At 43.3% G+C, this 21,043-nt stretch overlaps 1 protein-coding gene across 4 annotated transcripts in view; it reads right to left on the bottom strand.

Annotated features, from left to right (window-relative positions):
- Positions 1 to 21,043, bottom strand: part of FRMPD4 (FERM and PDZ domain containing 4) — a 507,298-nt gene that overhangs the window by 63,054 nt on the left and 423,201 nt on the right. For all 4 annotated transcript variants that reach the window (XM_057495503.1, XM_036912983.2, XM_057495504.1 and 1 more), the window contains exon 4: positions 20,428 to 20,530. In XM_057495503.1, the coding sequence (XP_057351486.1) occupies positions 20,428 to 20,530 (103 nt within the window). The remainder of the gene's footprint in view (positions 1 to 20,427; positions 20,531 to 21,043) is intronic.

Here is a 21,043-nt window from a genome sequence, read left to right as displayed (position 1 = left end):
TCTTTGTAGCCCGAATACACAATTGCTCCAAAAGTTGGTGGTGAGAAGATTTATTATTGGTGGTTTTATGTCCAAGGCCCTCATTCCATTGAGAATTAAACCAATGCAATGATTGCTACGGGAGGCCACACTATTTACTGGAAGCACACGATGACTTGGTCTCCAATAACAGAGAACTTCGAGCAACTGAAGTTTTGTTTCCTCCCCTAAATTACTTCTGCCAGCTCCAGTTGGCTGATCTCATTGACGGGCACCATCATCCACCAAGAGCTCAAGCTAGAAATTTGGGAGTTATTTTCCATTCCTCACTGTCTCTCAATCTCCACATCAAATACACCGCCAAGCCCTACTGAATCTTCATCCACAACACAGCTTTTCTCTATCCCCAGGACAGCTCTGGCCCAGTCCTCTAGCTGCTATTGCTCACCTGGACTCTTCCAAGAACATCTCATGGCTTCTCTGTTTCCATTCTTATTTCCCGTAGTCCATTCTCTGGGCAGCGCAGCCAGAGTGATACTTTTTAAGCGCAACTTGGATTATTTTACTCCACTGCTTAAAACCTTCCAATGGTTCCCTCTCTTTCCTAGAATAAAATCCAGACTTCTTGTTGTGGTTTACATCAAGGGTCAGCATGCTTTTGCTGTAAAGGGCCAGGTAGTAAATATTTCAGGCTTTGTGGGTCACATGCTCTCTTGCTAGTACTCTACTCTGTAATTATCACACAAAAGGAGCCACAGACGATACGTAAATGCATGGATGTGGCTATGTTCCAATAAAACGTGATTTACAAAAACAGTCAAGGGGCCAGACTTGGCCTGTGGGCTACAATCAATTTGCCCACCCTTGCTTTAGAAGACCCGCTATCACCCAGTTCCTGTCTCTTTCTCTAGTCTGTTCATACCACCTTGCCTTCTGCTGGCCAAGGACAGCCACACTGCCTGTATTTCTCTTTCCCAAACACTCTAAGCTCTTTCCCTCTTCTCAACTCTTTGCCTGGTTGACTTTTCCCACCCTCTTGGTCACAGTTTAACAATCACCTCCTTCACTAACGATTCCCTGGGTCTCCTTCTCCTATGCCATCATTCTCCCTTACACTATCCTGTTCTTTTCCTCCATGGCACTTGCCATCATTTTTAGTTCTCCATGTATTTGCTTGCATCATCCTTACATCCATCTTCCCCCCTAGACCGTATGCTTGAGGAGGGAAGGGATCAGTCCAGGTCTATGAATGTCCACCACTCCATAACGCCAACCCTGGAACACAGTGGGTGCCTAATAAATATTTATTGAATGAATACATTTCATCTCCCCGAGTCTCAGTTTCCTTACCTCTAATATGGCAGTAACAATACTTGTCTTAAAGGATGACTGTGCTGATTGACTATGTCAAGCACCCAGGGAAGTGCCTGGATTCAGGCATTTTCCTTGCATTTGGTTCTCTTCTGCATAGGTAGACTCTTAACTGGTAGAATCATTTTTTTTTTAAAACCATGTATTCTTTCAAATGGCATTCAAATAGTTGGTGATCTCTCACCCTAGTCAGAACATTCAAGCTAGTTCAGTTGCATATTTGTAATCTGAGTGAAAGATGAGAAAAGCATGATTTTCTTTTTATAGCAGGTTTTTGTTCCAACTTGAATAATTCACTCTCAAGTCCTTTTTCTAGAGATAATTGTCAGTGAATGTGGAATGTTGGGCTAGAAACAAATGTTGGATTAGGCATGGATGGTCTCCAGTATTTTATTTGATGTATTTCTAGAAAACACCAGAACTTGAACTCATGTACCTGTGTCAGCTTAAGATGTCCTGGGGAACTCTATGCTGGACCGATGCAAGCTGTAGGAATAAAGCAAGGGCGAGGAGCAGGGTGACAGCACCAGGGACACCAGCACGCAGTGTGTATATGGCTGCCGAGGGCTTTCACTCTCACCGTCCAGCGCGCCTGGACTGGACTCCTTGTTCAAGCAACACCCTTAGGCTACTGAGTTGGCCATTGCCTGAGAGCACAGAGGGGCACACATGGGAATCTGCACTCCTCAGGGGACAGTCTCTAACAGGTGACTGTCCTGTGGTGGAGGAGCACAAATGCCCTATCTCCCTGCCACTGACAGGACAACCAGCAAGTGTCACCTAGAAGCTTCTGGAACTCTCTTGAGCCAAAATTCCCCACCTGGGAGTTGTCCTGTGACACCATGCTTATTGGGCCTCCTTTTCTTCCAGATCCCACTTCCCCACTCCCCACTTCATTTTTCCTGGGAACGCTTCCTATTAAGTCACTTGCACAGAGATCCCCATCTGAGCCTCTCAGAGCCCAACCTATAACAGTAAACAAGTACTTAATGAGGAAAAATTGGTAGTCTCTCTATAAATTGTCATTTCAACCCTACATCTCAGTGGCCGTAATCGGGGTAAACTTTTTGCGGAAGGTGTACATAGACAAGTCTAGCTTATCTGAAAAGTTTAAATAAATGCCACTCAATACTTTCTCAACTAGAAAGAGTGGGAGAAAACTCAAAGTATTTGGAGCTTGCAAGTAAATAAGAGCAGACTAACAGAAAAATCTCCCATGTCAAGGCCACACTGGGAACATTTCCCCCCATCAAAACATACTGAAATCGCCATCATTAATAAGGATCATTCTTTTAGAAGTATGACTGAAAATGTTCTTTTAAATGGAAGAAATGCCAATCTGCATTAGTCTTACATAAAGATTCCTCTGAGCAGAGAGGTAATTACAGCCTGACAGATGCCTAAAATAGCCTTGATTCTGTGTTGCTTTTTCAACCCAGAGGTGGGCAGATACCACCCTAATGCTTCTCCGAATTACAGCTTCTAAAATGTGGAAGAAAAAAAATTAGATCTATTGAACTGCAATGTTTAGACTATACAAGCCTGTCAACTACTCTCTCCTTCCCCGCTCTCTCCTCACTGTTCCTTAAGCAAATGAAAAGTCTAAGTTTTCTTCTCCAGTGGGAATGGTTAGAACCCCTTCTTGGGTGGAGAATGGTGCTGCACGGGGCCCGCCTGGTCCGGGGCAATGGTTCTCCGTCTTTGTTCCGCACGGCATCCACATCTGACTCGGCTCTGCTATTTACTGGCTGCTTAACTCTGGGAAAATACTACATATACTTCTTGGAGCCTCTAAATCCTCATTTATAGAATAAAGAAAACCTTTTTTTGTGTGAGTATCCTACTGTGTGGTGAACAGAACCCTTTACACGTATTAGTCATGAAAGACCATACAGCATGAAAATAATATTGGCAGACGCAGAGCCTTCAGTGGATCAAATATTGCCCACACTACTTTATACACAGATGCTTTCCTCTGCAGGAAGCCAATTTGTTTTAAATCTCGGCTTTGTCTGATGTCCAGAAGTGTAAAATTCTCAGGACTTAAACTTCATATAGCAAACTATACATGAATCATAAAAAGTGGTCTACTCCATGGAAAAAAGGAACTGTTTGATTTCAACAGAACAGCTATGTTTAATTTTTCCATAATATATGATTTTTCTTTCTTTATTGAAGAAGGAAGATTGTACCCGAGTCTGTAAAAACTACCATTTGTTTATATTTGTCTGCTTAGTACTAGAGAATTACTCAAAAGTGAAGTGCTACATGACCCTAAGAGAGATACTGAATATAGGTAGTTTTTCAGATTGAAAACTTTTTGATAAAATCTGCAGCCACTGGAGGATTATGTGAAGTTGGGGAAATATTTTTGGAATCTCCTTGACTTCTCCCATCACAGAGAGAATGCACCCAGGGAAGCCGGGCCCAAAGCCCGTGGGTAACATTCCGGGCAAAGCTCGGCGCTGAGAGAGCCCCCAGAACGCCAGAATCGGAGCGCGTCGAGACAAAACAGCAGTGGCATCTGTGTGGGAAGAAGTGGAGGGAAGGGAAAGGACCTGCTGATGACTTGGAGAACGGAAAATCCCAGCCTGGAATTGCCTCGGTCCTCACAAGATGTGGGAGATTCCCGTTCAGTGGAAACAGGCTGCAGATGTACGTGGTCAGCAGAGCAGGAGGCGCAAGCACATACTGCTGTGTACAACTACCGCTCTGGGGCTGTAAGGGTGACGGGTAGCATCCGTATTGGTTCTGTTCTGACAAGGTGGATGTAGCCCATCTATCCAAACATGGGGGCAGAAAGATGGCAGTTTACCAAGAGCAGAGAGAGGTAGTTGCTTGCTTTACAGGTAATCAAATGAATTGTGAGTACAAAGATATTAGTTCAAGATAAACTGTTCAAGGAGACAGCAGTAAGGGCAAAGAGGTTACTTAGCTAATTTCAATAATGGGCACAGTAGGAAGCCAATCGCCAGAAATATTTAAAGGGGCCCGCGAGGGAGACTAGGCTACAATATAAAGGCATCAGTCTAATGACAGTCACTAGAACAAAAATATACATCTTCCTAACTACTAGGAGCGTGAAAACATGATGATCAGATGTTGTGATCAGCAGGATATAAAGTTAGGTAAAAAAAGGAAAGGGCATACAAGTGTGCCTAGTTTACTACTGTCTCTAAGAATGGAGAGGAATCAGAGTATGTGCTCATATTACCCACTGGAAGAAGGAACCATAAGATAAAATACTAAAAAAAAAAAAGAATGTTACTTACATGGGAAGAAATAGGGAGGAGAGGACAGGGCAAGAATTTATACTTCTTTGAGTATACATTTTGTAGATTTGACTTAGGAATTATGTAGATGTGCATAACTATAAAACACAGTTAAATAAAACTCAAAAATTGCTTGTACAATGAAATAAAGAACCTGTGTACCCAGTTGGTGGCATGCTTACAGTTAATACATAATTTTAAAACAAAATTAAACAAAGGAGCCATCCCTACCACTTGTAAGTAAAATGAAATAATTACACCTGTGAATCCAGTTAGAGGCAGGAGGACAGAGAGAAACCATCCCAAGTGATTTTAAAACAGTATTTTGAACATCCTTGTTGGATATGCCATAAAGACAGATAGAACTGCAAGAAAAATATCTTAGAAAGTGTTTGGTAATCAGATTATTTGTGGTAGTGCTGTTATTCCTAGACTGGAGTGTGTGTGGTGTGGGATAAAGTTAAGTTACTTTCGGGTCACTGAGAATTGAGATTTATAGTTTGAGGAAAAGGACATACAGATTTAAGATAGATGAGGCTACATAAAAACTTTTTGTCCTGAACTTTAATCAAACATATTGGTGTGAGCTCATGATGTATTTTATCCTTAAAAAATGTACACAAATGTGTTAGTTCTGTCCTTATAAATGAGCACACCAGCATTCAGATTACTAAATGCCACTTCCCACAAGAAATAATCATGGCTCCTTGGTAAAATGACTGGTTTCAGATCTGGAGCAACAAACATACAACTCAAATCTTGAGCATTCTGTCTTACGGGAAAGTCAAGACACTAACCAGAGACTATTAAGGGTATGTCAAAAGGACTCACAGCTCACTGCAACAGGCTCCCACTTACCAAAGATGAGACAAGTTGAGCCTCAACAAGAATAGAAACATCAATGGATTTAAATAACCAAATATACTTAAATCCATGAGTTCAATATGATACTTAAAAAAAAACCCAACAACCTTTTTTGGGAATGCCAATCAAACAACTCATTGTTTTGAAAACTGGTTTTGCCCTACCTTCTATATGAACTGTTCCTTAGGGTAACCAAATAGTTTATTAAGAGCTCTTCTGCTAATAACTGAAGGAGAAATGGTGGAATTAGAGCATCTTTTCGTTGCAATCACTAATGAAATGACAGATGCCAGCAAAGATCAATAGTTGCTTACATCACAGAAAGAGACACAAGCAGCTATCACGTACCCGTGGAGGATGAAAGTACACAGCATCCTCCGCAAGGAGGTGATTCAGACTCTTACAGGAAATATAGGAGGTCAAAAGATCATGTGACATGACACCCAGGGCTGCAGTCAGCAAAATTCAGGCTCTGGGATTTTCTATAGGACAAATAACTTGTTTTTAAAAATCTAAATAAATTGTTTTGAAAGACAATACAAGAGATGTGAAGAGAAACTATGAATCAAGAGTCTTAAAAGATATATCAACAAATTATATTTATAAACGAACGTTACATGGATCTTGATTCAAATATACTGTAACAAGAAATTATTTTATGAAACCATGGAAGAGATCTGAATACTGACTGGATATTTAATTATATTCAGAAAATACTGTAAAATCTGTAAGGTGTAATAATGCTATTGTGGTTTTTTATTTTTCATAAAGAATGCTTATCCCTTAGAGATACATACTGAATTATTACCCATGAGGTGATGTGATGTCTGGGGATTGCTTCAATATCATCAAAGGGTGGGGAAGTGTCTTGGGGATGGATGACTGGCCATGAGTTGATGACTGTAGAAGCTGGAAGATGGGACATGGGTTGGCTATGCTATTCTCCACACATAGGATCCTGTTCAAATTTTCCATAAAATGTTTCCAAAAGAACCTGCAGCCATGAGTGACCAGTGGGAGTGGCAGTTGTTTCCTTTGCTTGAACCAGCATTCAGTACACTGTTTTAGAATGGCCACCAGATTTCCTTCGTAGAACCAACCTCTCCCACTCTTAGATGCTAAAAATGGAGGGGCTGATCCCATCTCCATCACATGGCCCAGACCTAGCAGAGTCCACTCCCTGGGTAGCAATGACTTATTTAGGGATGGACAGTCACCATACTGGGGCAGTGAAAGCCCTGCCTAGGAAGTCTGGTTGGATCTTGTGGCAAATGGTGGTCTTTCACCCGCTTAGGGCTAAAAAATGTTGGCTTGCAAGCTTTGAGCTGGTTTAGCCTTGCTGCTACCCGGAGAGAGCTCGACTGAAATCTCCTGAGACTGAAACCAACACAGGAAAGTGGGCCAAGCCAAGAGATGAAGGGCGAAGGATTCCTGATACATTGGGTTTCCACATTGACTCCCCTTGTGCCTGACCAGCTCCATTTCTTGGCTTACTTTGGCTTGCCTTTCACCTTCTGCCTGAAAGGTTCTTACTGATCATAGCTATGCTACTATTAGGACACACTGCATATTTGGGAGCCCAAGGAGAGGAACTTCATGGAGAAAAGAAACCAAATTACAGGGGAAGGCTACTTTTAAGGGCCTCCCCCATACTGTATTACTTTGTCTAATGGACACCAGTACCTCACTGTGCTTAAACATAATACATGCAGGAAATTAAAGGGTGAGAAGTATGCATGTTTTTTTTTTAATCTTATCACTTTTAGATATTTTGTATTGTAAATCCCAAGAGAGGTTTTTTGTCATTGTGTTTGGCTATCCAATTTTGAAATCACCAAGCTCCAAGTTACCCAGACACTCTGAAGTGCTCTATCAGAAAGAACATTCCAAATGTTATTTCTGGAATTCAAAGTGAGCTGATACCGTTGACTGGGTTCAGTGAAGAACAGTCTGTTCTACTTCTAATATCCTTGATTTAACATTAAATATAAATGAAAACACCCAGGGGTAGAGTTTCAGAGCATATGATGAAAATTCAGCTCTGACATGCTTCTTGTAAAAATCTAAGGATGCTCGGCCCACAAAACAATCAAATTAGACACAGAGATGTAGATTATTTTGTGCATAAAAATATAAATAGAACAGCAGTAAGGAGCTAAAAGGGAAATAAGGATGTTTAACAGTGATAAGTCCTCAAATAGGGAATAGGGAACAAATCTTTTGTTTTCTGCGTCCTTTATTATTTGACCTAGAATCAGTAATGAATTGCGCCTCGGTTGTTCAAGTTGGAAATACTCAGAATACAAAATTGCAAAGATGTTGAAATAAAAGTGAAATCTTTTTTGGAATAATAATATATTGCAATTGCTTCTGTCTAAATAGACAAGATCTATTATTTTTTTTGTACTTTCTGTCTAAACATATGTACCACATGGAGGAAATGAATCCATACTTTAAGTTATTATCAAATAGCTTATTAAGTGCTTTTTAACGTTTTCTACATGGTGGTATATAATTTGGTACACTTAATAAAGGCTGATTTAAAAGACACAGAATACTAATAAGCAAAGATGTTGAAATAAAAGCCAATTTGATAGACATGAGTTCATATGTTTGTATGGGGAATTAAGAAGTATTTCAGAGTGGACAAATGGCTCTAAAGCAAGTCCCCATTTTCCTTGTGTCCGCATTTTGATCAACACTAAAATAAAAAGACCAGGTGTACAAAACTTTTACTCTACAGCATTAGTTGTAAGAACTATGTCATTCCTTTATATTTATAAATAATATATCTCTACTCTGAACTCCTGCCCAGTTGGCTGGTGGGAAACACATTCTCAGTTATGTCTTGGGAGAGTTCCCCTCTTGCCTAGGTCATGCAAGGGTCCTGGGGATGCTGCTCAGCTCCCACCATGTAAGGGTCCTCTCATGGCTGACCCAAACAGCCACTGAGGACTGGTCCACTCAATGTCTAAGGGCCCTTTAGACACCACCTGGCAGTATGGAGTACGAGAAAGTGCATACCACAGGTGGACTTGGGCTTAATGCCTGGCTTCACCAAGTATTGCTCAACTGACCCTGACCAAACTCTGGGGCTCACTACTGTAGTGTAGAGCCTTGCATCCAGTCAGCTCTTGTCTAATCCTGTTTCCTTAACCGAAAATGAGTCCAGTTAGCCCCCAATCACAGAGATGTGCTAGGAGTTGGTGTATGTGGCCCAGAGGAGGGCTTAATAAATGGTGGCTGCTTCTCTCTCCAATTTTTAAAAATTAAATTTGGATCAAGTGCCTCTTTGAGCAACTCCTGTTTGCATGGGAAAACAAGGTACCAAAAGCATGGCAAGGGAGTACAGAAATCCCTCCTTGCATCTCACTTGTTCAAAGAATCCTTTTCTGCCTCAGATTTGTAAGCAAATACATTTAAATATTTGTAACTAAAATCCACTGGCTTACCATTTCGTTTATGTACACTGGGGTCTCTGTTACTACACCGTCTGGGTTCCCAGCAAGGAGAGGGTGGGTCTTGACCACTGCTACCCCCCTGTTCCCTGCGCTGCTGCTTGGGAACAGGGACAGGACTTGCCTCATTACCTCCCTCCTCTCTTTTCAACCATGTCATGGATATTCTGCTGTCTCGGAACATTCCCACCCACTGGGGAACCATCCAACTGCAGGAATTTGAAATTGCACCTTCTTGAGATAAAGGTGAGCTGTGTCTACTACTGATCATAGTAGTGGAAAGAGTCCCATAAACATCATCTCCAATGGTCCCCAAGAGGGTCAGGGCATTCCCAGTGACGGGAGAGCATCACCAGGATTTAGTAGATAGAGTCACAGACGTTAAATGTCCTTCCATTCAAGGACAGACCTATTAAATAAAGAATTGTCTCACACAGAATGCCTATAGTTCCCCATCCCAGACATTCAGGGGATGAGGACTTGAAAGCTGTTACATGCCCGAACTGACAGAGCTGGCAGGGAGATGCCCGGAGTAGAACCATGACCTTCTCTCTCCCACGACTACAGCCTCTGCATCCTAACAAGAAATGGGTGCAGGGAGATTACATAGCTGGGGTACTGATTCAGTGACCAAAGCAGGACGATGCGTATCTGCAAGTTTACAAGTAAAAGATGCACATCAGGCATAGATGCAACCCTTAAAAGCCCACACCAAAGGGGCGCCACCACCACGCTTTCCCAGAGGGAAGACAAGCTTCATGTGAAACCAGAGTTCATCTTAAGTATGGGCATAAATACAACTCTGGTTAGATGATCCGACACTGCATTAAGGCGTGAGGGCAGGTGAAGTCCAGAGGGGTAGTTTAAACCACTGACTAAACAGTTCATTTCAAATCTATGAGAGGAGTCTAAGGTGATATGAAAAGGCGGAGAAGAGTGAAGTCAGTAAAAGTGAGGCAGAGAGAGAGTGAACACAGTGAATGATGCTGATGGAGCGACAGAGATGTTGGGAACCTACACATCAAGGCTAAAATCGAATCAAACAAATGCAGAAGCGGCACAAGATAAGCTCCGGACTGCCTTCAAGCACAGTGGCCGGAAAGCTTATCTGCTCATTTAGGTATGATTCAAAGAGTAATAAACGGGACTGTATGTAGTCTTTTCAAAAGTGGGTAGTGCATACACTTCAGGGGTTCCTTCTGCAAACACTGATTTCCTCGCTGATCCGTGCCCAGCACTGCACGAGGCATAGAGGCTGGCATAAGGACTAAAATAGGGTCTGGGCAGAGACTGGCTGTGTGCTCTGCCCACCTGCCCCCTCTGCTGTGTGGGGGTCACAGCTAGACCACGCAAAGCTGCCTGTACAGGTAGGTGCATCCATTTGGCTGGCTTCTTGCCAAACGAAGGGGACCGGAAGTACCGTATCCCTTTCTAGGCCCGGCCTGGTAAACCCCTCCCCAGGCGCTTCCATTCACTTCCCCCTGCAGTTTGAAAGCGACAAACTGGAGGTTATGTGGTGGAGATGGCAGAACACAAAGTGGGGAGGATCTGGGTTGAGTCCCTGGATCAGCCCTGAAGGAGTGCTGTCTACCAATCAGGAGCACTCATTATGACCGGCATGTGATTAACAAATGAATTCCCATTGTGACAGAACCCTTGTATAGTTTGGGGTTTGTTACAGTAGCTGGAATTATCCTAATTTGTCATTAAGAAACATGCAGACTTATGACCAAGACAAGCTCCCAAATAATGATAACATTGTGCATTACAGATTATAACAAAGATATGTATATTTCAGTGAATCAAGATACAGAAGTAATTAACTTTGGGTGTGATTAGGGAGGGTCAGGGAAAGCATCATAAAAGTCTGACATTTATCAATTTGCCTGTTTCCTTATTTCTTCTCCCATCTCTCCACTTTCTGAAAAGGATTTTAGGTGGCCAGAGAGTTCATAATAATTGCTTTATAATTCTTATTGCTAGCAAAAAGGCCCAGCACCCTCTATTTCATTCTTCTGCCTCTGTTTCCTCTTTAGATCAGGTCTCTTTACATTTCATTGGTGTAAGTAAGGGGTCAGCACTTATAGCCCATCCTCTTTTTCTGTAAATAAAGTTTTACTGGAATACAGCCACACCCATTGGTTTACATATTATTTAGCCTGCTTATGTGCTAGGATGGCAAAACTGAGTCACTGTGACAGAGACCACACAGCCTGCAAAGCCTAAAATATTTACTATCTGGTCCATGGCAGAAAAAGTTTGCTGACCCCTGAATTTAGGTCATTCCTAACCTAATGTCAACCTCGGCAGGGCACGTGCCAATAGCCTCTGAATCTTTCCATAGCCCTTTCACCCATATGACACAACAGTGAAATCACTCTTGTTCCAGCGACCACCTCATCACTCTGCGGCGCACCAGTGGGGTCCCCCAAGTCAAGTTCCCCAACAATTCTGCTGGGTTCTGGTGCCCTAGGGGTGAGCAGTGGCTACCTTGCCATCCTTGAGCTTCTGGGCTTTCTAATTGTTCTTCAAGCTATCTTCATCCTAAAAGAGTAGATTTTTGCCTGGGCTTGTGCTCCAATCCCCTACTCTAAAATCTCAAGAGCAGTAATGACAGCATGTGACACAAAGACCTAACTGATTGCAGGTAACAAACTACTCTCACAAACATAATCTCATCCAATCCTTAAGCAAAGACTTAGAAACGCAAATTCTTAGCTACACTCACAGACTAGGAGACCAAGACTGGGACTTCAGCAATTTGCTCATGATCGTTTGGCTATGGTAAGGACACTGATGATAACCTTGATGAAGACAACAATAACTCAAAAATTTATGAAGAGCTTATCATAGGCTCTTGCTGTGCTACAAGCTTTACTTACTGCAGTTTATCTAATGTTTACAATAACTGTATAAGGTAGGTCTTCATTTTATAGGCCAAGACACTGAGGGTTACATAAATTAAGCGCTTGCCCAAGGTCACATACAGTTAATCCATTGCAGAGGCAGGAATGAACTTAGATTTTTCTGATTTCTATACCATGTCTTTTTGTCAGCAGCAGGGTAATATTTTGAAATGTTCACCAACATTCCCCATGCCCATGCCCTCCATTTCTTTGCTCTGCTTGATCAGCTCTGTTCCTTTGCCCACTAGGTCAGCTAGATCACACACCACTCATCACCCCAGGACAGGGCTGTTGCAGAAGTAGAGAACTGTCTCGGTTCTAGGAATTGAGGGTAAAATCTATAAGGTAGGAAGAATGTTCTGTAACCCTGAGTGACAGGGACTGGCCAGAGGATGGTGAGATGGAGGGAATCTCAGGGCAAGCAGAAGAACAGACTTGTGGGTGCCTGTGAAAGAGCAGGCACGCTCCCCCTCTTTCCAGAAGCTAACCCTCCAGAAAGAATCAATTATGAATCCCCAAATAGCCTTGTGGAACTAATGTGCATAGTGACCTATGCCTTCTTTCCTGGTCAGAACCCTGGGAAGGTGACAAGATCTCAGAGGAAATTAGTCCTGGAGATTATTCTACATCCCAGTATGGCTCAGGAGGGGTCAGTGCACCCAAGATCACAGAGAGGTGGCTAAGGAAGGGCTGACAGTGGTCAATGAGGGATGCCACAGTAGCTCCCTGCCAAAGGGAATGACCAAAGGCAGGCCAGATGGGCACAAAGATATCTTGGCAAATTCTAGTGGGACAGATGATCCGGCCAAAGAGTGCATTCACTTTGCCTCTCCCAGAGCCTCTTCCCTTTAGGCCGACCCCCCAGACGCAGACTCAGCACTGAAGGAAAGGGGGTGAACAGGCCATACACTAGGACAGGGACCGGAAACCACATTTCAGATCATTATAGGTAATAAATGATAGATTATTATAGATAATAAATAATACACTTCTTGCACATCTGAGCATATGGCCTGAGATTCCTGCCCACTATGCCCACCCACTGTGTTGCCTATAAAAATAGGCTCTGACTTTGAGTTCCTGAGACCTTCTGTTAAAATCTCAAGAGAATGGAGCTTATACTTTCGTGCTGGGCATGTCCTAACCACAGGCTTACCAAGATAGATTTTTTGTTGTTGTTCTTTTCATCTACTTATAGAAAGGGCATGGAATAATTTCTAAAGGATTAACAGAACATGGCAGAGGGCCAATAATTATCTTCTTCAAATTTTTTTTTTTTTTGGTTAATATAGGTAAGAAGATGTTCAGATAGTAGTATCAACCATACCAGATCATTGAAAACCTAACCTAGTTTAACATTTTTTTCTGGTTCTTCAATCACCAACATTCATTTTTCATACATGAGTTGTATAAAAGCATCTAAGGTAATGGAGATGTTTAGTGAGAAGCGTGAGAGACGGTCATAAACAAATACTAATGGACATTAGAATAACCTGTGTGAAACCACTTTTCTTCCTAATTTTCATCACTATATCCTTTATAAATAATGGACTCAAATCCCTTCTTCTACTGTATCCTTCCTTATTAGAATGTTTTCCCACACATTCCATTTTCTAGAATCACTGACCTCTTTCTCCCCAGGCTCTGTAATTTGCTATTGTCAGAAAACGTGTGCACTGCAAGTGTGTATTAGGTGAGATCACAATTTGTAGTGTCAGCATGCCAAGGGGCTGTTCTTGTTTTCATGGAAATTGCTCACTGGTCTTACTATAATAAGGCCTTACTCTATTATACATCATCATGCATATTTTATATGCTGGATGCTCAGATGTTCTTTGCTTTGTTATTTTACTAAGCAGCACTGTGATGCATCTAAGCCCAGCTGAAATTAGCCAGGAAGGTGACCTTCCTAATATATTCTTCTGCAGACACAGTGCTCCTGGAACATGATCTGATTTGACTTTCCATTGTAATGCTAATGAGGAGGGACTGATTAAAAAGAAAGAGGTGTTGAGATCTAATTTTTAAATGGATCCTTATAAAATGGTTTCTTTTGCTCTTATTAAGCGTGCCAATCTCCCACCAAATGCAACAAGCAGGTACTCCTGAGCACCTCTGACTAAAATCAAGGCAACTCTGCTTGGCAGACGGGGGACAGGGGACAGGCTATTTGGGTACAATCCAAAAATGGAGGTGTCTATGGGGTGTATGCACTAAGACCCAGGTTCTAGAGTCCAATTACAGCTCTGCTGTTTGCTGGGCCCACCAAATGACGACCTGATATACCAGAGAGCCACGCTGGGCCCCCTTTGCACCCCCAGGTCCTGGTAATTTGTACCGGCTTTCTTCCACTCCCACTACACACCTCCTTCCTTGCCCTGAGCAAGTGCTTCAACCTCTCTAAGCCTCAGTTCCCACTCTGTAATGTGGGTGCAATAAAGAGAACCGGTTCATGAGGCCATGGTGAGAAAACACATGATGCCAAGGTAAGAGCCTTCACTCAGGAGCCAGACTGGGTTCCACCCCACTACTTACTACTTATGGGACCTTGGGTGTGTCCCTTAATTTTTCTGCACCTCAGTTTCCCCATATTTAAATTAGAGGTAACCACTGTAACCATCTGACACTGTGAGGGCTGAACAAGTTAATATACAGAAAGTACTTGCGGCAGGGCCATAGTAAGTACCATTTAAGTGTCAGCTGGTCTTAGCACTGAGGAATGACAGTGTTCAGCAAGTGTAGCATATAACGAGGACTTAATACATGTTAACTCTCATCATCATTATTAGTCGCAATGCCATCAATAATATTTTTTTCCTGAAATTTCAAAAAAGCTGCCTTTAAAAGTTATACATAAAACTTTGACCTTGATTGTGGAAGTGTGTTGGCTCATTTCTTTTACAGGGACATACTTGTTCCAGGAAGACACAAATCCTGCTTTTGAGCATTTTTGTTAGAATGGTTAGGATAACCTTCCTGACCTTAAAATTAAATTTATACATTGCTTTGGATGTGTTTATATATTAGTTACTTAAGTAAAAGGAGTATCACTAAAAATTAGCATCTTGTCCATTATGAATTCAAGCAATAATCAGTAATTTATTATCTGCTCTTATTTCTTATTACAGTAACTTATCGGAAAACCCTACCACTCCCCCCAGGAAAGCTCTCCAATCCCAGGATATTAGTGTAGAAGCGGCAATAGATATGGGCGACCTTCTGTCTCTGTGGCGACAGCTACAGCCCTGCTTATTAGTCAATCAACTTCGCTAGTGAGAGAAGCCAGATGGAGGAATGGCAAAGGATGAAAGAAGGGGAACTAGTTTCCAGGTGGACACCTGGGCCTTCTCATTATGGTGTGTGTGGCACTCAGCTCCCACTGCTATGAAGGAAAGGGTAAGACTGAGTTGCCCACACACTTGGCTCCTCAACGTTACCTTCTGAGACAGACAAAGAGGAAGAGAGCCGGCATTATCAGTGTCTGCTGGCAGGGGTCTAAACTGGGATTGGCATCAGAAGGTCATGGAACATTCTGTTATTATATGTAAATTATGTACACATGGACTTTTCTGGCTGAAGAGAAAAAGTCCACGGTACTTACCCGATTCTTAAATGCATCTCTAGTCCTAGAAGACTAGGGCTTGCAGTCTAACATGAGCCAGGGATTTCTGTTGCTGCCTTGAGGGGGCAAGTGTGGGAGGGCAGGAGCAAATAAATGCTGAGGCTGTGGTTCAGGACAGCCATGGGGCACTGGATATTCTATATCAGCAGGGGGGAAAGTAAGTGTCCTTCAGGAGGGTCTGGGGTTTCCAGGGACAAAGGGAGGATCTATTTTCCAAACTTTTCTCCATGCAGAAACCTGTCCTTCCACTCGGGGTCAACAGCCACCCTCTAGCACCACCAGTACATTCTTATACACCCTACCCAACCCCACCAAACATCCCTACCCCACCCTCCCCGCTCAGCCAGCACACTCATAAATTCAGCACGGTTAATTAGAAGTCTCCTCCCTGACTGCAGGAGTCATGTTGTAGGTATTTTTGCATCCCTAGTGCCCTACATGACCTCCGCTACCCCTTTAATGCTCAATAATTGTTTGTTGAAGTCCTATGAATTCATTTGGGCTGGCTAGCCTTGGTGGACGGGGCATACTTCATAATCTCTATGAGCAATTATACTCCATAGTTTTTGAACATGAACATTTGGAGGCTGTTTTAAGTTAATTTGTCTAATTGTGGAAAGTCAAGGGAAATCATCCTTGGCTACTTCAAAAGAAGAGAGAAACGGTCATTGGCAAGGGGCATGAATTCTTTCAAGATTTTGTTCCTCAACTACTATAAAGTATGAGGTAGAGTTAACAACTTAGACAAATATAAAACGAATGGGACTCGTCTGGTTTCAGTGCAGCCATTATAGCTCTTTTTGAGGACACATGAAAAAACCCAAATGCGGTCACTACAGGAGTAAATTGGTCTCCAAAAAACTCATTTTCTCAAGAAGAATAAATAAATTTCTATTAATAGAGCAACAACATGATAAGAAAACCAATCCACAAAGAAACACAAATGTATCTAGAAATAAAAAGGGATCTGATCCATGAGCAAATGCTGGCATGGGAGAAAAAGAGAACAAAACAGGACAAAACCACTTAGGCGAGTAAACTGTTGCCAGTTTCTAAAGAGAGAATTTTAGTGTTATTAAAATGATGAGTGTTTTTCCAAATTTCCTTTGTAGCTAAGCAAACGCAGGTATTTTATTAAACAGAAAGGGAATTTACCTTGGGTGAGATACAGATATTAAAGCACATATCGGCAGAGAAGCCCAATAAAAAAGAGATTATTTTACAAGAGCTAAATTTTTAGGTTAGCAGACATATGGCAGACAGATGACTAAACTGATGGGAAGGCACAGGAGAAATTTCTAATGCATGAACTTTTTCATTAGTGAGAAGTACGTTGGTTCAAAATCCTGGTTTAATGAGTTTGAGGGTATCAGTTGCAACAAGAACTGCGTGACCAGCTGCATTTCACTTTCCTGAATTGCACTGTGGCATTGGACGTAGATTTCTTTGGTTACAATCAAGTACCCTGTTACTTTCATAAAGATAAATTTGTTGCCGTGAGATTAAAAGGGAATAACTTTTAAGATTACGTGACGTGTTTCCCAATGTGTTTTTGTCACTAGCAGAATTCCTTCACATGTGATAATCCCCCCAAGTGCTGAATGTGGGGTTTGACTGTTTTAAGGTGGCCCAACTGGAATGGATGTCATAGTCATAGTAGGGTGGACCTGAAGGCTGGGCTTTGTCTCCTTCCCTGTGTATCTGTACCTAGCACCATGTTCTGCATATAGTAGGTGCCAAAAAATGTTTGAATCATTGAATAAAACGAGTGTTTTCTGAGGCATGGATTCATCAGCTGATAGTCACACTTACAGAACTTATTGCTGGAAGGCTGGCAGTGGGCAGAGGTGGCAGGGAAACCAGCAAAATCGGTAGTTTTCCCAGGGGGCACGTTAGAGCCCACTCACTCACTATATTACCAAGCACCGCCTAGAAGCTCACCACTGGGCTGGGTTAGTGGACGTGGCAGGGGACAGCACAGACAAGGTCTCTTTTCTCATGGAAATTAGGATTCAGGTCACCTGATTCTATAACGTCGAACTATATTCCAGATTTGAACCAGGTCCTTGTCACACATCAGTGAGACACCTACAAAGGGACACTCAAATCACATTCTAAAGTGAGCTGCAAACAAGTAGGTTCCCCTATATCTTTCTAGAAGGAGGTACAATGTGATCTGCTGCTGCTAGCCACCTCTCTTCTCTCCTCCTCGCCCTCCCCAGTCTCCAGCACACTGGAAGGGCCGAGATGTGGCGAGAGCTTCCTTCCTCCCTTCTATGACGAGGTCACGTGGACACCTTGGAGTACTCGGTCTTCGGGTGCCTTCCCCAAGAGGTCTTGTCAGGAACACTAGTAGCAACAGGGCGGAGAAGCCAGAGTCAGACCCTCCAGGCGGCCACTGTGCGGTGGAGTGGATCCTCAGGACACCCTCCTTTCCTGCCGCCAATGATCTCACACGTGAGCTTGCTGGTGACACAACGGGATCAACAGCCAGGGCCACAGCCAGAGGAGCAGCTGAAGTTCACCAGCAGACGCAGGCTCCACGTCCGACCCTGGGGCTTGCTCCCCAAAGGCCGGCCCTTAGAAGGGAGGGAGTTTTATGCTCCTGAAGTTTTTTTTGAGATGGTTAAAAAGCACACAGGCTTTCCGTCTCAAACACACAGTCTCCTTACCAAGTATGTGGGACTCTGGCTGTAATCACAAGCCCACTGAGAGAAACTGCCTGTGTACATTATTCGGGGTTTTAGCTTACCTAAAGAAAGTGCCATCAGCCACCTTAGTGTCTCCTAAAGCTGGGGTGGCACACTTCACCTGTCAAGGGCCGCAAACACTTCAGTCTTTGCGGACTGCAGGCCCCGTGGCAAGGGCTCCACTCTGCTGTTGTAGGGGAGAAGCACTCTTAGACAAAATGTCAGTGACTGGGTGTGGCTGTTTCCCAAGAAAAGTTTATTTATGGACTCTGAAATTTGAATTTCATATGATTTTCATGTGTCACAAAATAGTCTTCTTTTATTTTTTCCAGCCCTTTAAAAATGGCAAAAACCATTCTTAGCTCGTGGGCTGTGCAAAAACAGGTGGCAGGGGGGCCGTGGATGTGAGCTGCTGGGTGCTACCTACCCCCTCTGTTAATGGGTTCATTTATTTAACAAATATTCGGTGAGCTCCATAACATATAAAGTCCTACAGAGGACTTTGTTCACAGAGGCTATTTTCTTCCACAATGCATTAAAACCAGAAGGAAAAAAACTCATTTCTGGAAAAAAATATTTCTAAATGTCCCTGAAGGGGTACTTAGGAATTGATCACACTTTTTGATAGCTTGTTCTCCATCTCCGTCCGGCAGCACGCAATTCAGTCACTGCAAACCCAAACACAGATTTTTATTTCTTCTGTCAGCCTCCAGGCACACAAATCACTAGGACTGATTACCGAGGCGTGGGCCTAGGGGAAAACAAAATGACTGTGTGACCGGCCATCAGGGCCCAAACATGGCACCCAGGACGCAAGCTCACAGACGGCTCAGAGCCTGACCGATGAGGGGTGTTCCTGCTGAAACCCACACGCGAGAGAGAAATGGTTCCAAATGGCGACATTGCAGCTCCCTCCCCAGGGCTTTAAAATGGAGTCACTCCTGATTCTTGCATTTCTCGTTCCCAGGAAGATGGGAGGTGCCCCCAGGTCTTGCTTGTGGTGTAGGATGAATCCGAGACAGGCCGCAGCGCTGGCTCCTGTTTGGGAACATCCCCTGGAGATTTGGATGCCCCGGGAGGACAGGCACTTTGGCAGCTAGCAGCGAACGCTCCGTGGTTGTAGGCTTAGACTAAAGCAGGGTCACCTACCGTTCTGGGACTGCGGGGTTTCCTGGGACACTGGCCTTTCCCTCATAAAACTGGGATGGTTGGTCACCCTAAAAGTAAGCCCCCTCTATTTCTACATCTTTAGCTTCTCACCCCTCTCCCAGTCCTTCAAGGATGCATGACTATCCAGTGCTTCTCTGTGAAGCAGAAGCCGAACTAGGCTTGGGAAAGAAACTTTCCCTGGAAAACTCCAGGTAATGCATTCCCAAAGATGTATTTTTTGTTATGAGAGAGCATAAATGTTAGAAGATCCCCTGTCAGTTTAAAGTAGTCCAGTAGCTTTAACTTCTGCTTCAATCCTGCTTGAAAATATCTATTTATAAAAGACAAACGGTGCACGCCCAGTATCCCTCACACCACCACAGTGTTGAGTGGATCCATTCACTTGATAGGCACGGCTTCATCTGGAAAACTCCTCAAGACCCCTTTTGCCCTAAATGAACTGTGGGAATATAACTGCAGCGGGCTTCTAAGGCGATTCCTCATGAACATTTTAACATCACATAAAACACATTTTCTGGAGTCCCACTAAGGATATCACATGACAACTTATCTACATCTATGACAAAACCAAACCAATAAACCAAGCATATTTTTTAACTGCCCTAACTTTGACCTTATTATTCTTTTGGCTCAGGTGATTTCAAAAATCAGTAATAAACTCCTCAGTCAAGTATGAAAAGTCAGTGAACTCTTATGTTTGTGTATCCCTGGGATTATAGAAAATTACTCATCGCTTAAACTGAATTCAGGTATTGCATTTTGATTTTCTTGATTATGGAGTATCAATGTGTTAGTAATTATGGAAGGAAAAAAGTGCAACCTCTGGATATAGTAATGGTAACAGGAGTCAAAATTGTTCACCCTGAAGCATATGTACCCTGGATGGTAACACAGACTGAGCAATTAGGTGTTTTGTGTTTAGGGAGCATGTTGTTGTATTAGAGGTCAGCATCACCAGCATTTCCAAGGTGAATGTATGGGCTCGTGTTTCTGCCTGAAACTGTCCACAGGCAGCCCGCCCTCTGCCGGCTGAGGTCTCGGAGCTGTGCGGCAGCCGTGGCGGTGGGATGGGGCCCAGGTTAATGAGTTACCCACCTGACCAAGTCGATGACCCGTTCCCTCGGCGCAGCACTGACTGGCTCATCATTAATCATTACGATCTGATCTCCTGGGATCAGCTTGCCTTCGGAGGGGCCACCTGGAGACAAATGAGAGTGAGGTATAGGTGAGAAGACCACTGGGAATCTGTCCCCATCATGACTCACTGGGGGCAACTGGTGCTACCAGCAAAATCAAAACCCAGCCACATCCAGTGTTCTCTACATCAGTCCTTTAAAACCCATTACAAAGAACTAGGAGCTTCATATAAGCTCCCGAGGCCCAGGCTACACCCTGGCTAATTAAATCAGGATCTCTGGGGGTAGGACTCAAGCATCAACATTCTTTCAAACATCCATGGCAAGGTTGAGATTCAGCAGCCCAGCAAGGTTTCTCACACTTTAACGGGCATGTGAATCACCCAGGGACCTTATCGCTCTGCAGACAGATTCAATAAATTTGGAGGAATCGGGAGTAAGCTAAATAATGCATTTCTCACAAGCTCCCAGGGGCTGCTGGTCAACCGAACACACTTTGAGTATGGAGGCTACTAGAAGAAGGTACTCCCCCAGCAGGGAGCCGATGAGTTGTGTGGACGCCTTGCGGCCAAGGC

Source organism: Manis pentadactyla, chromosome X (genome assembly GCF_030020395.1).
Source record: "Manis pentadactyla isolate mManPen7 chromosome X, mManPen7.hap1, whole genome shotgun sequence".
NCBI classification, from domain to species: Eukaryota; Metazoa; Chordata; class Mammalia; order Pholidota; family Manidae; genus Manis; species Manis pentadactyla.
Note: the sequence above shows the minus strand (reverse complement) of the source record. Positions and strands in the feature narration are given on the sequence as shown.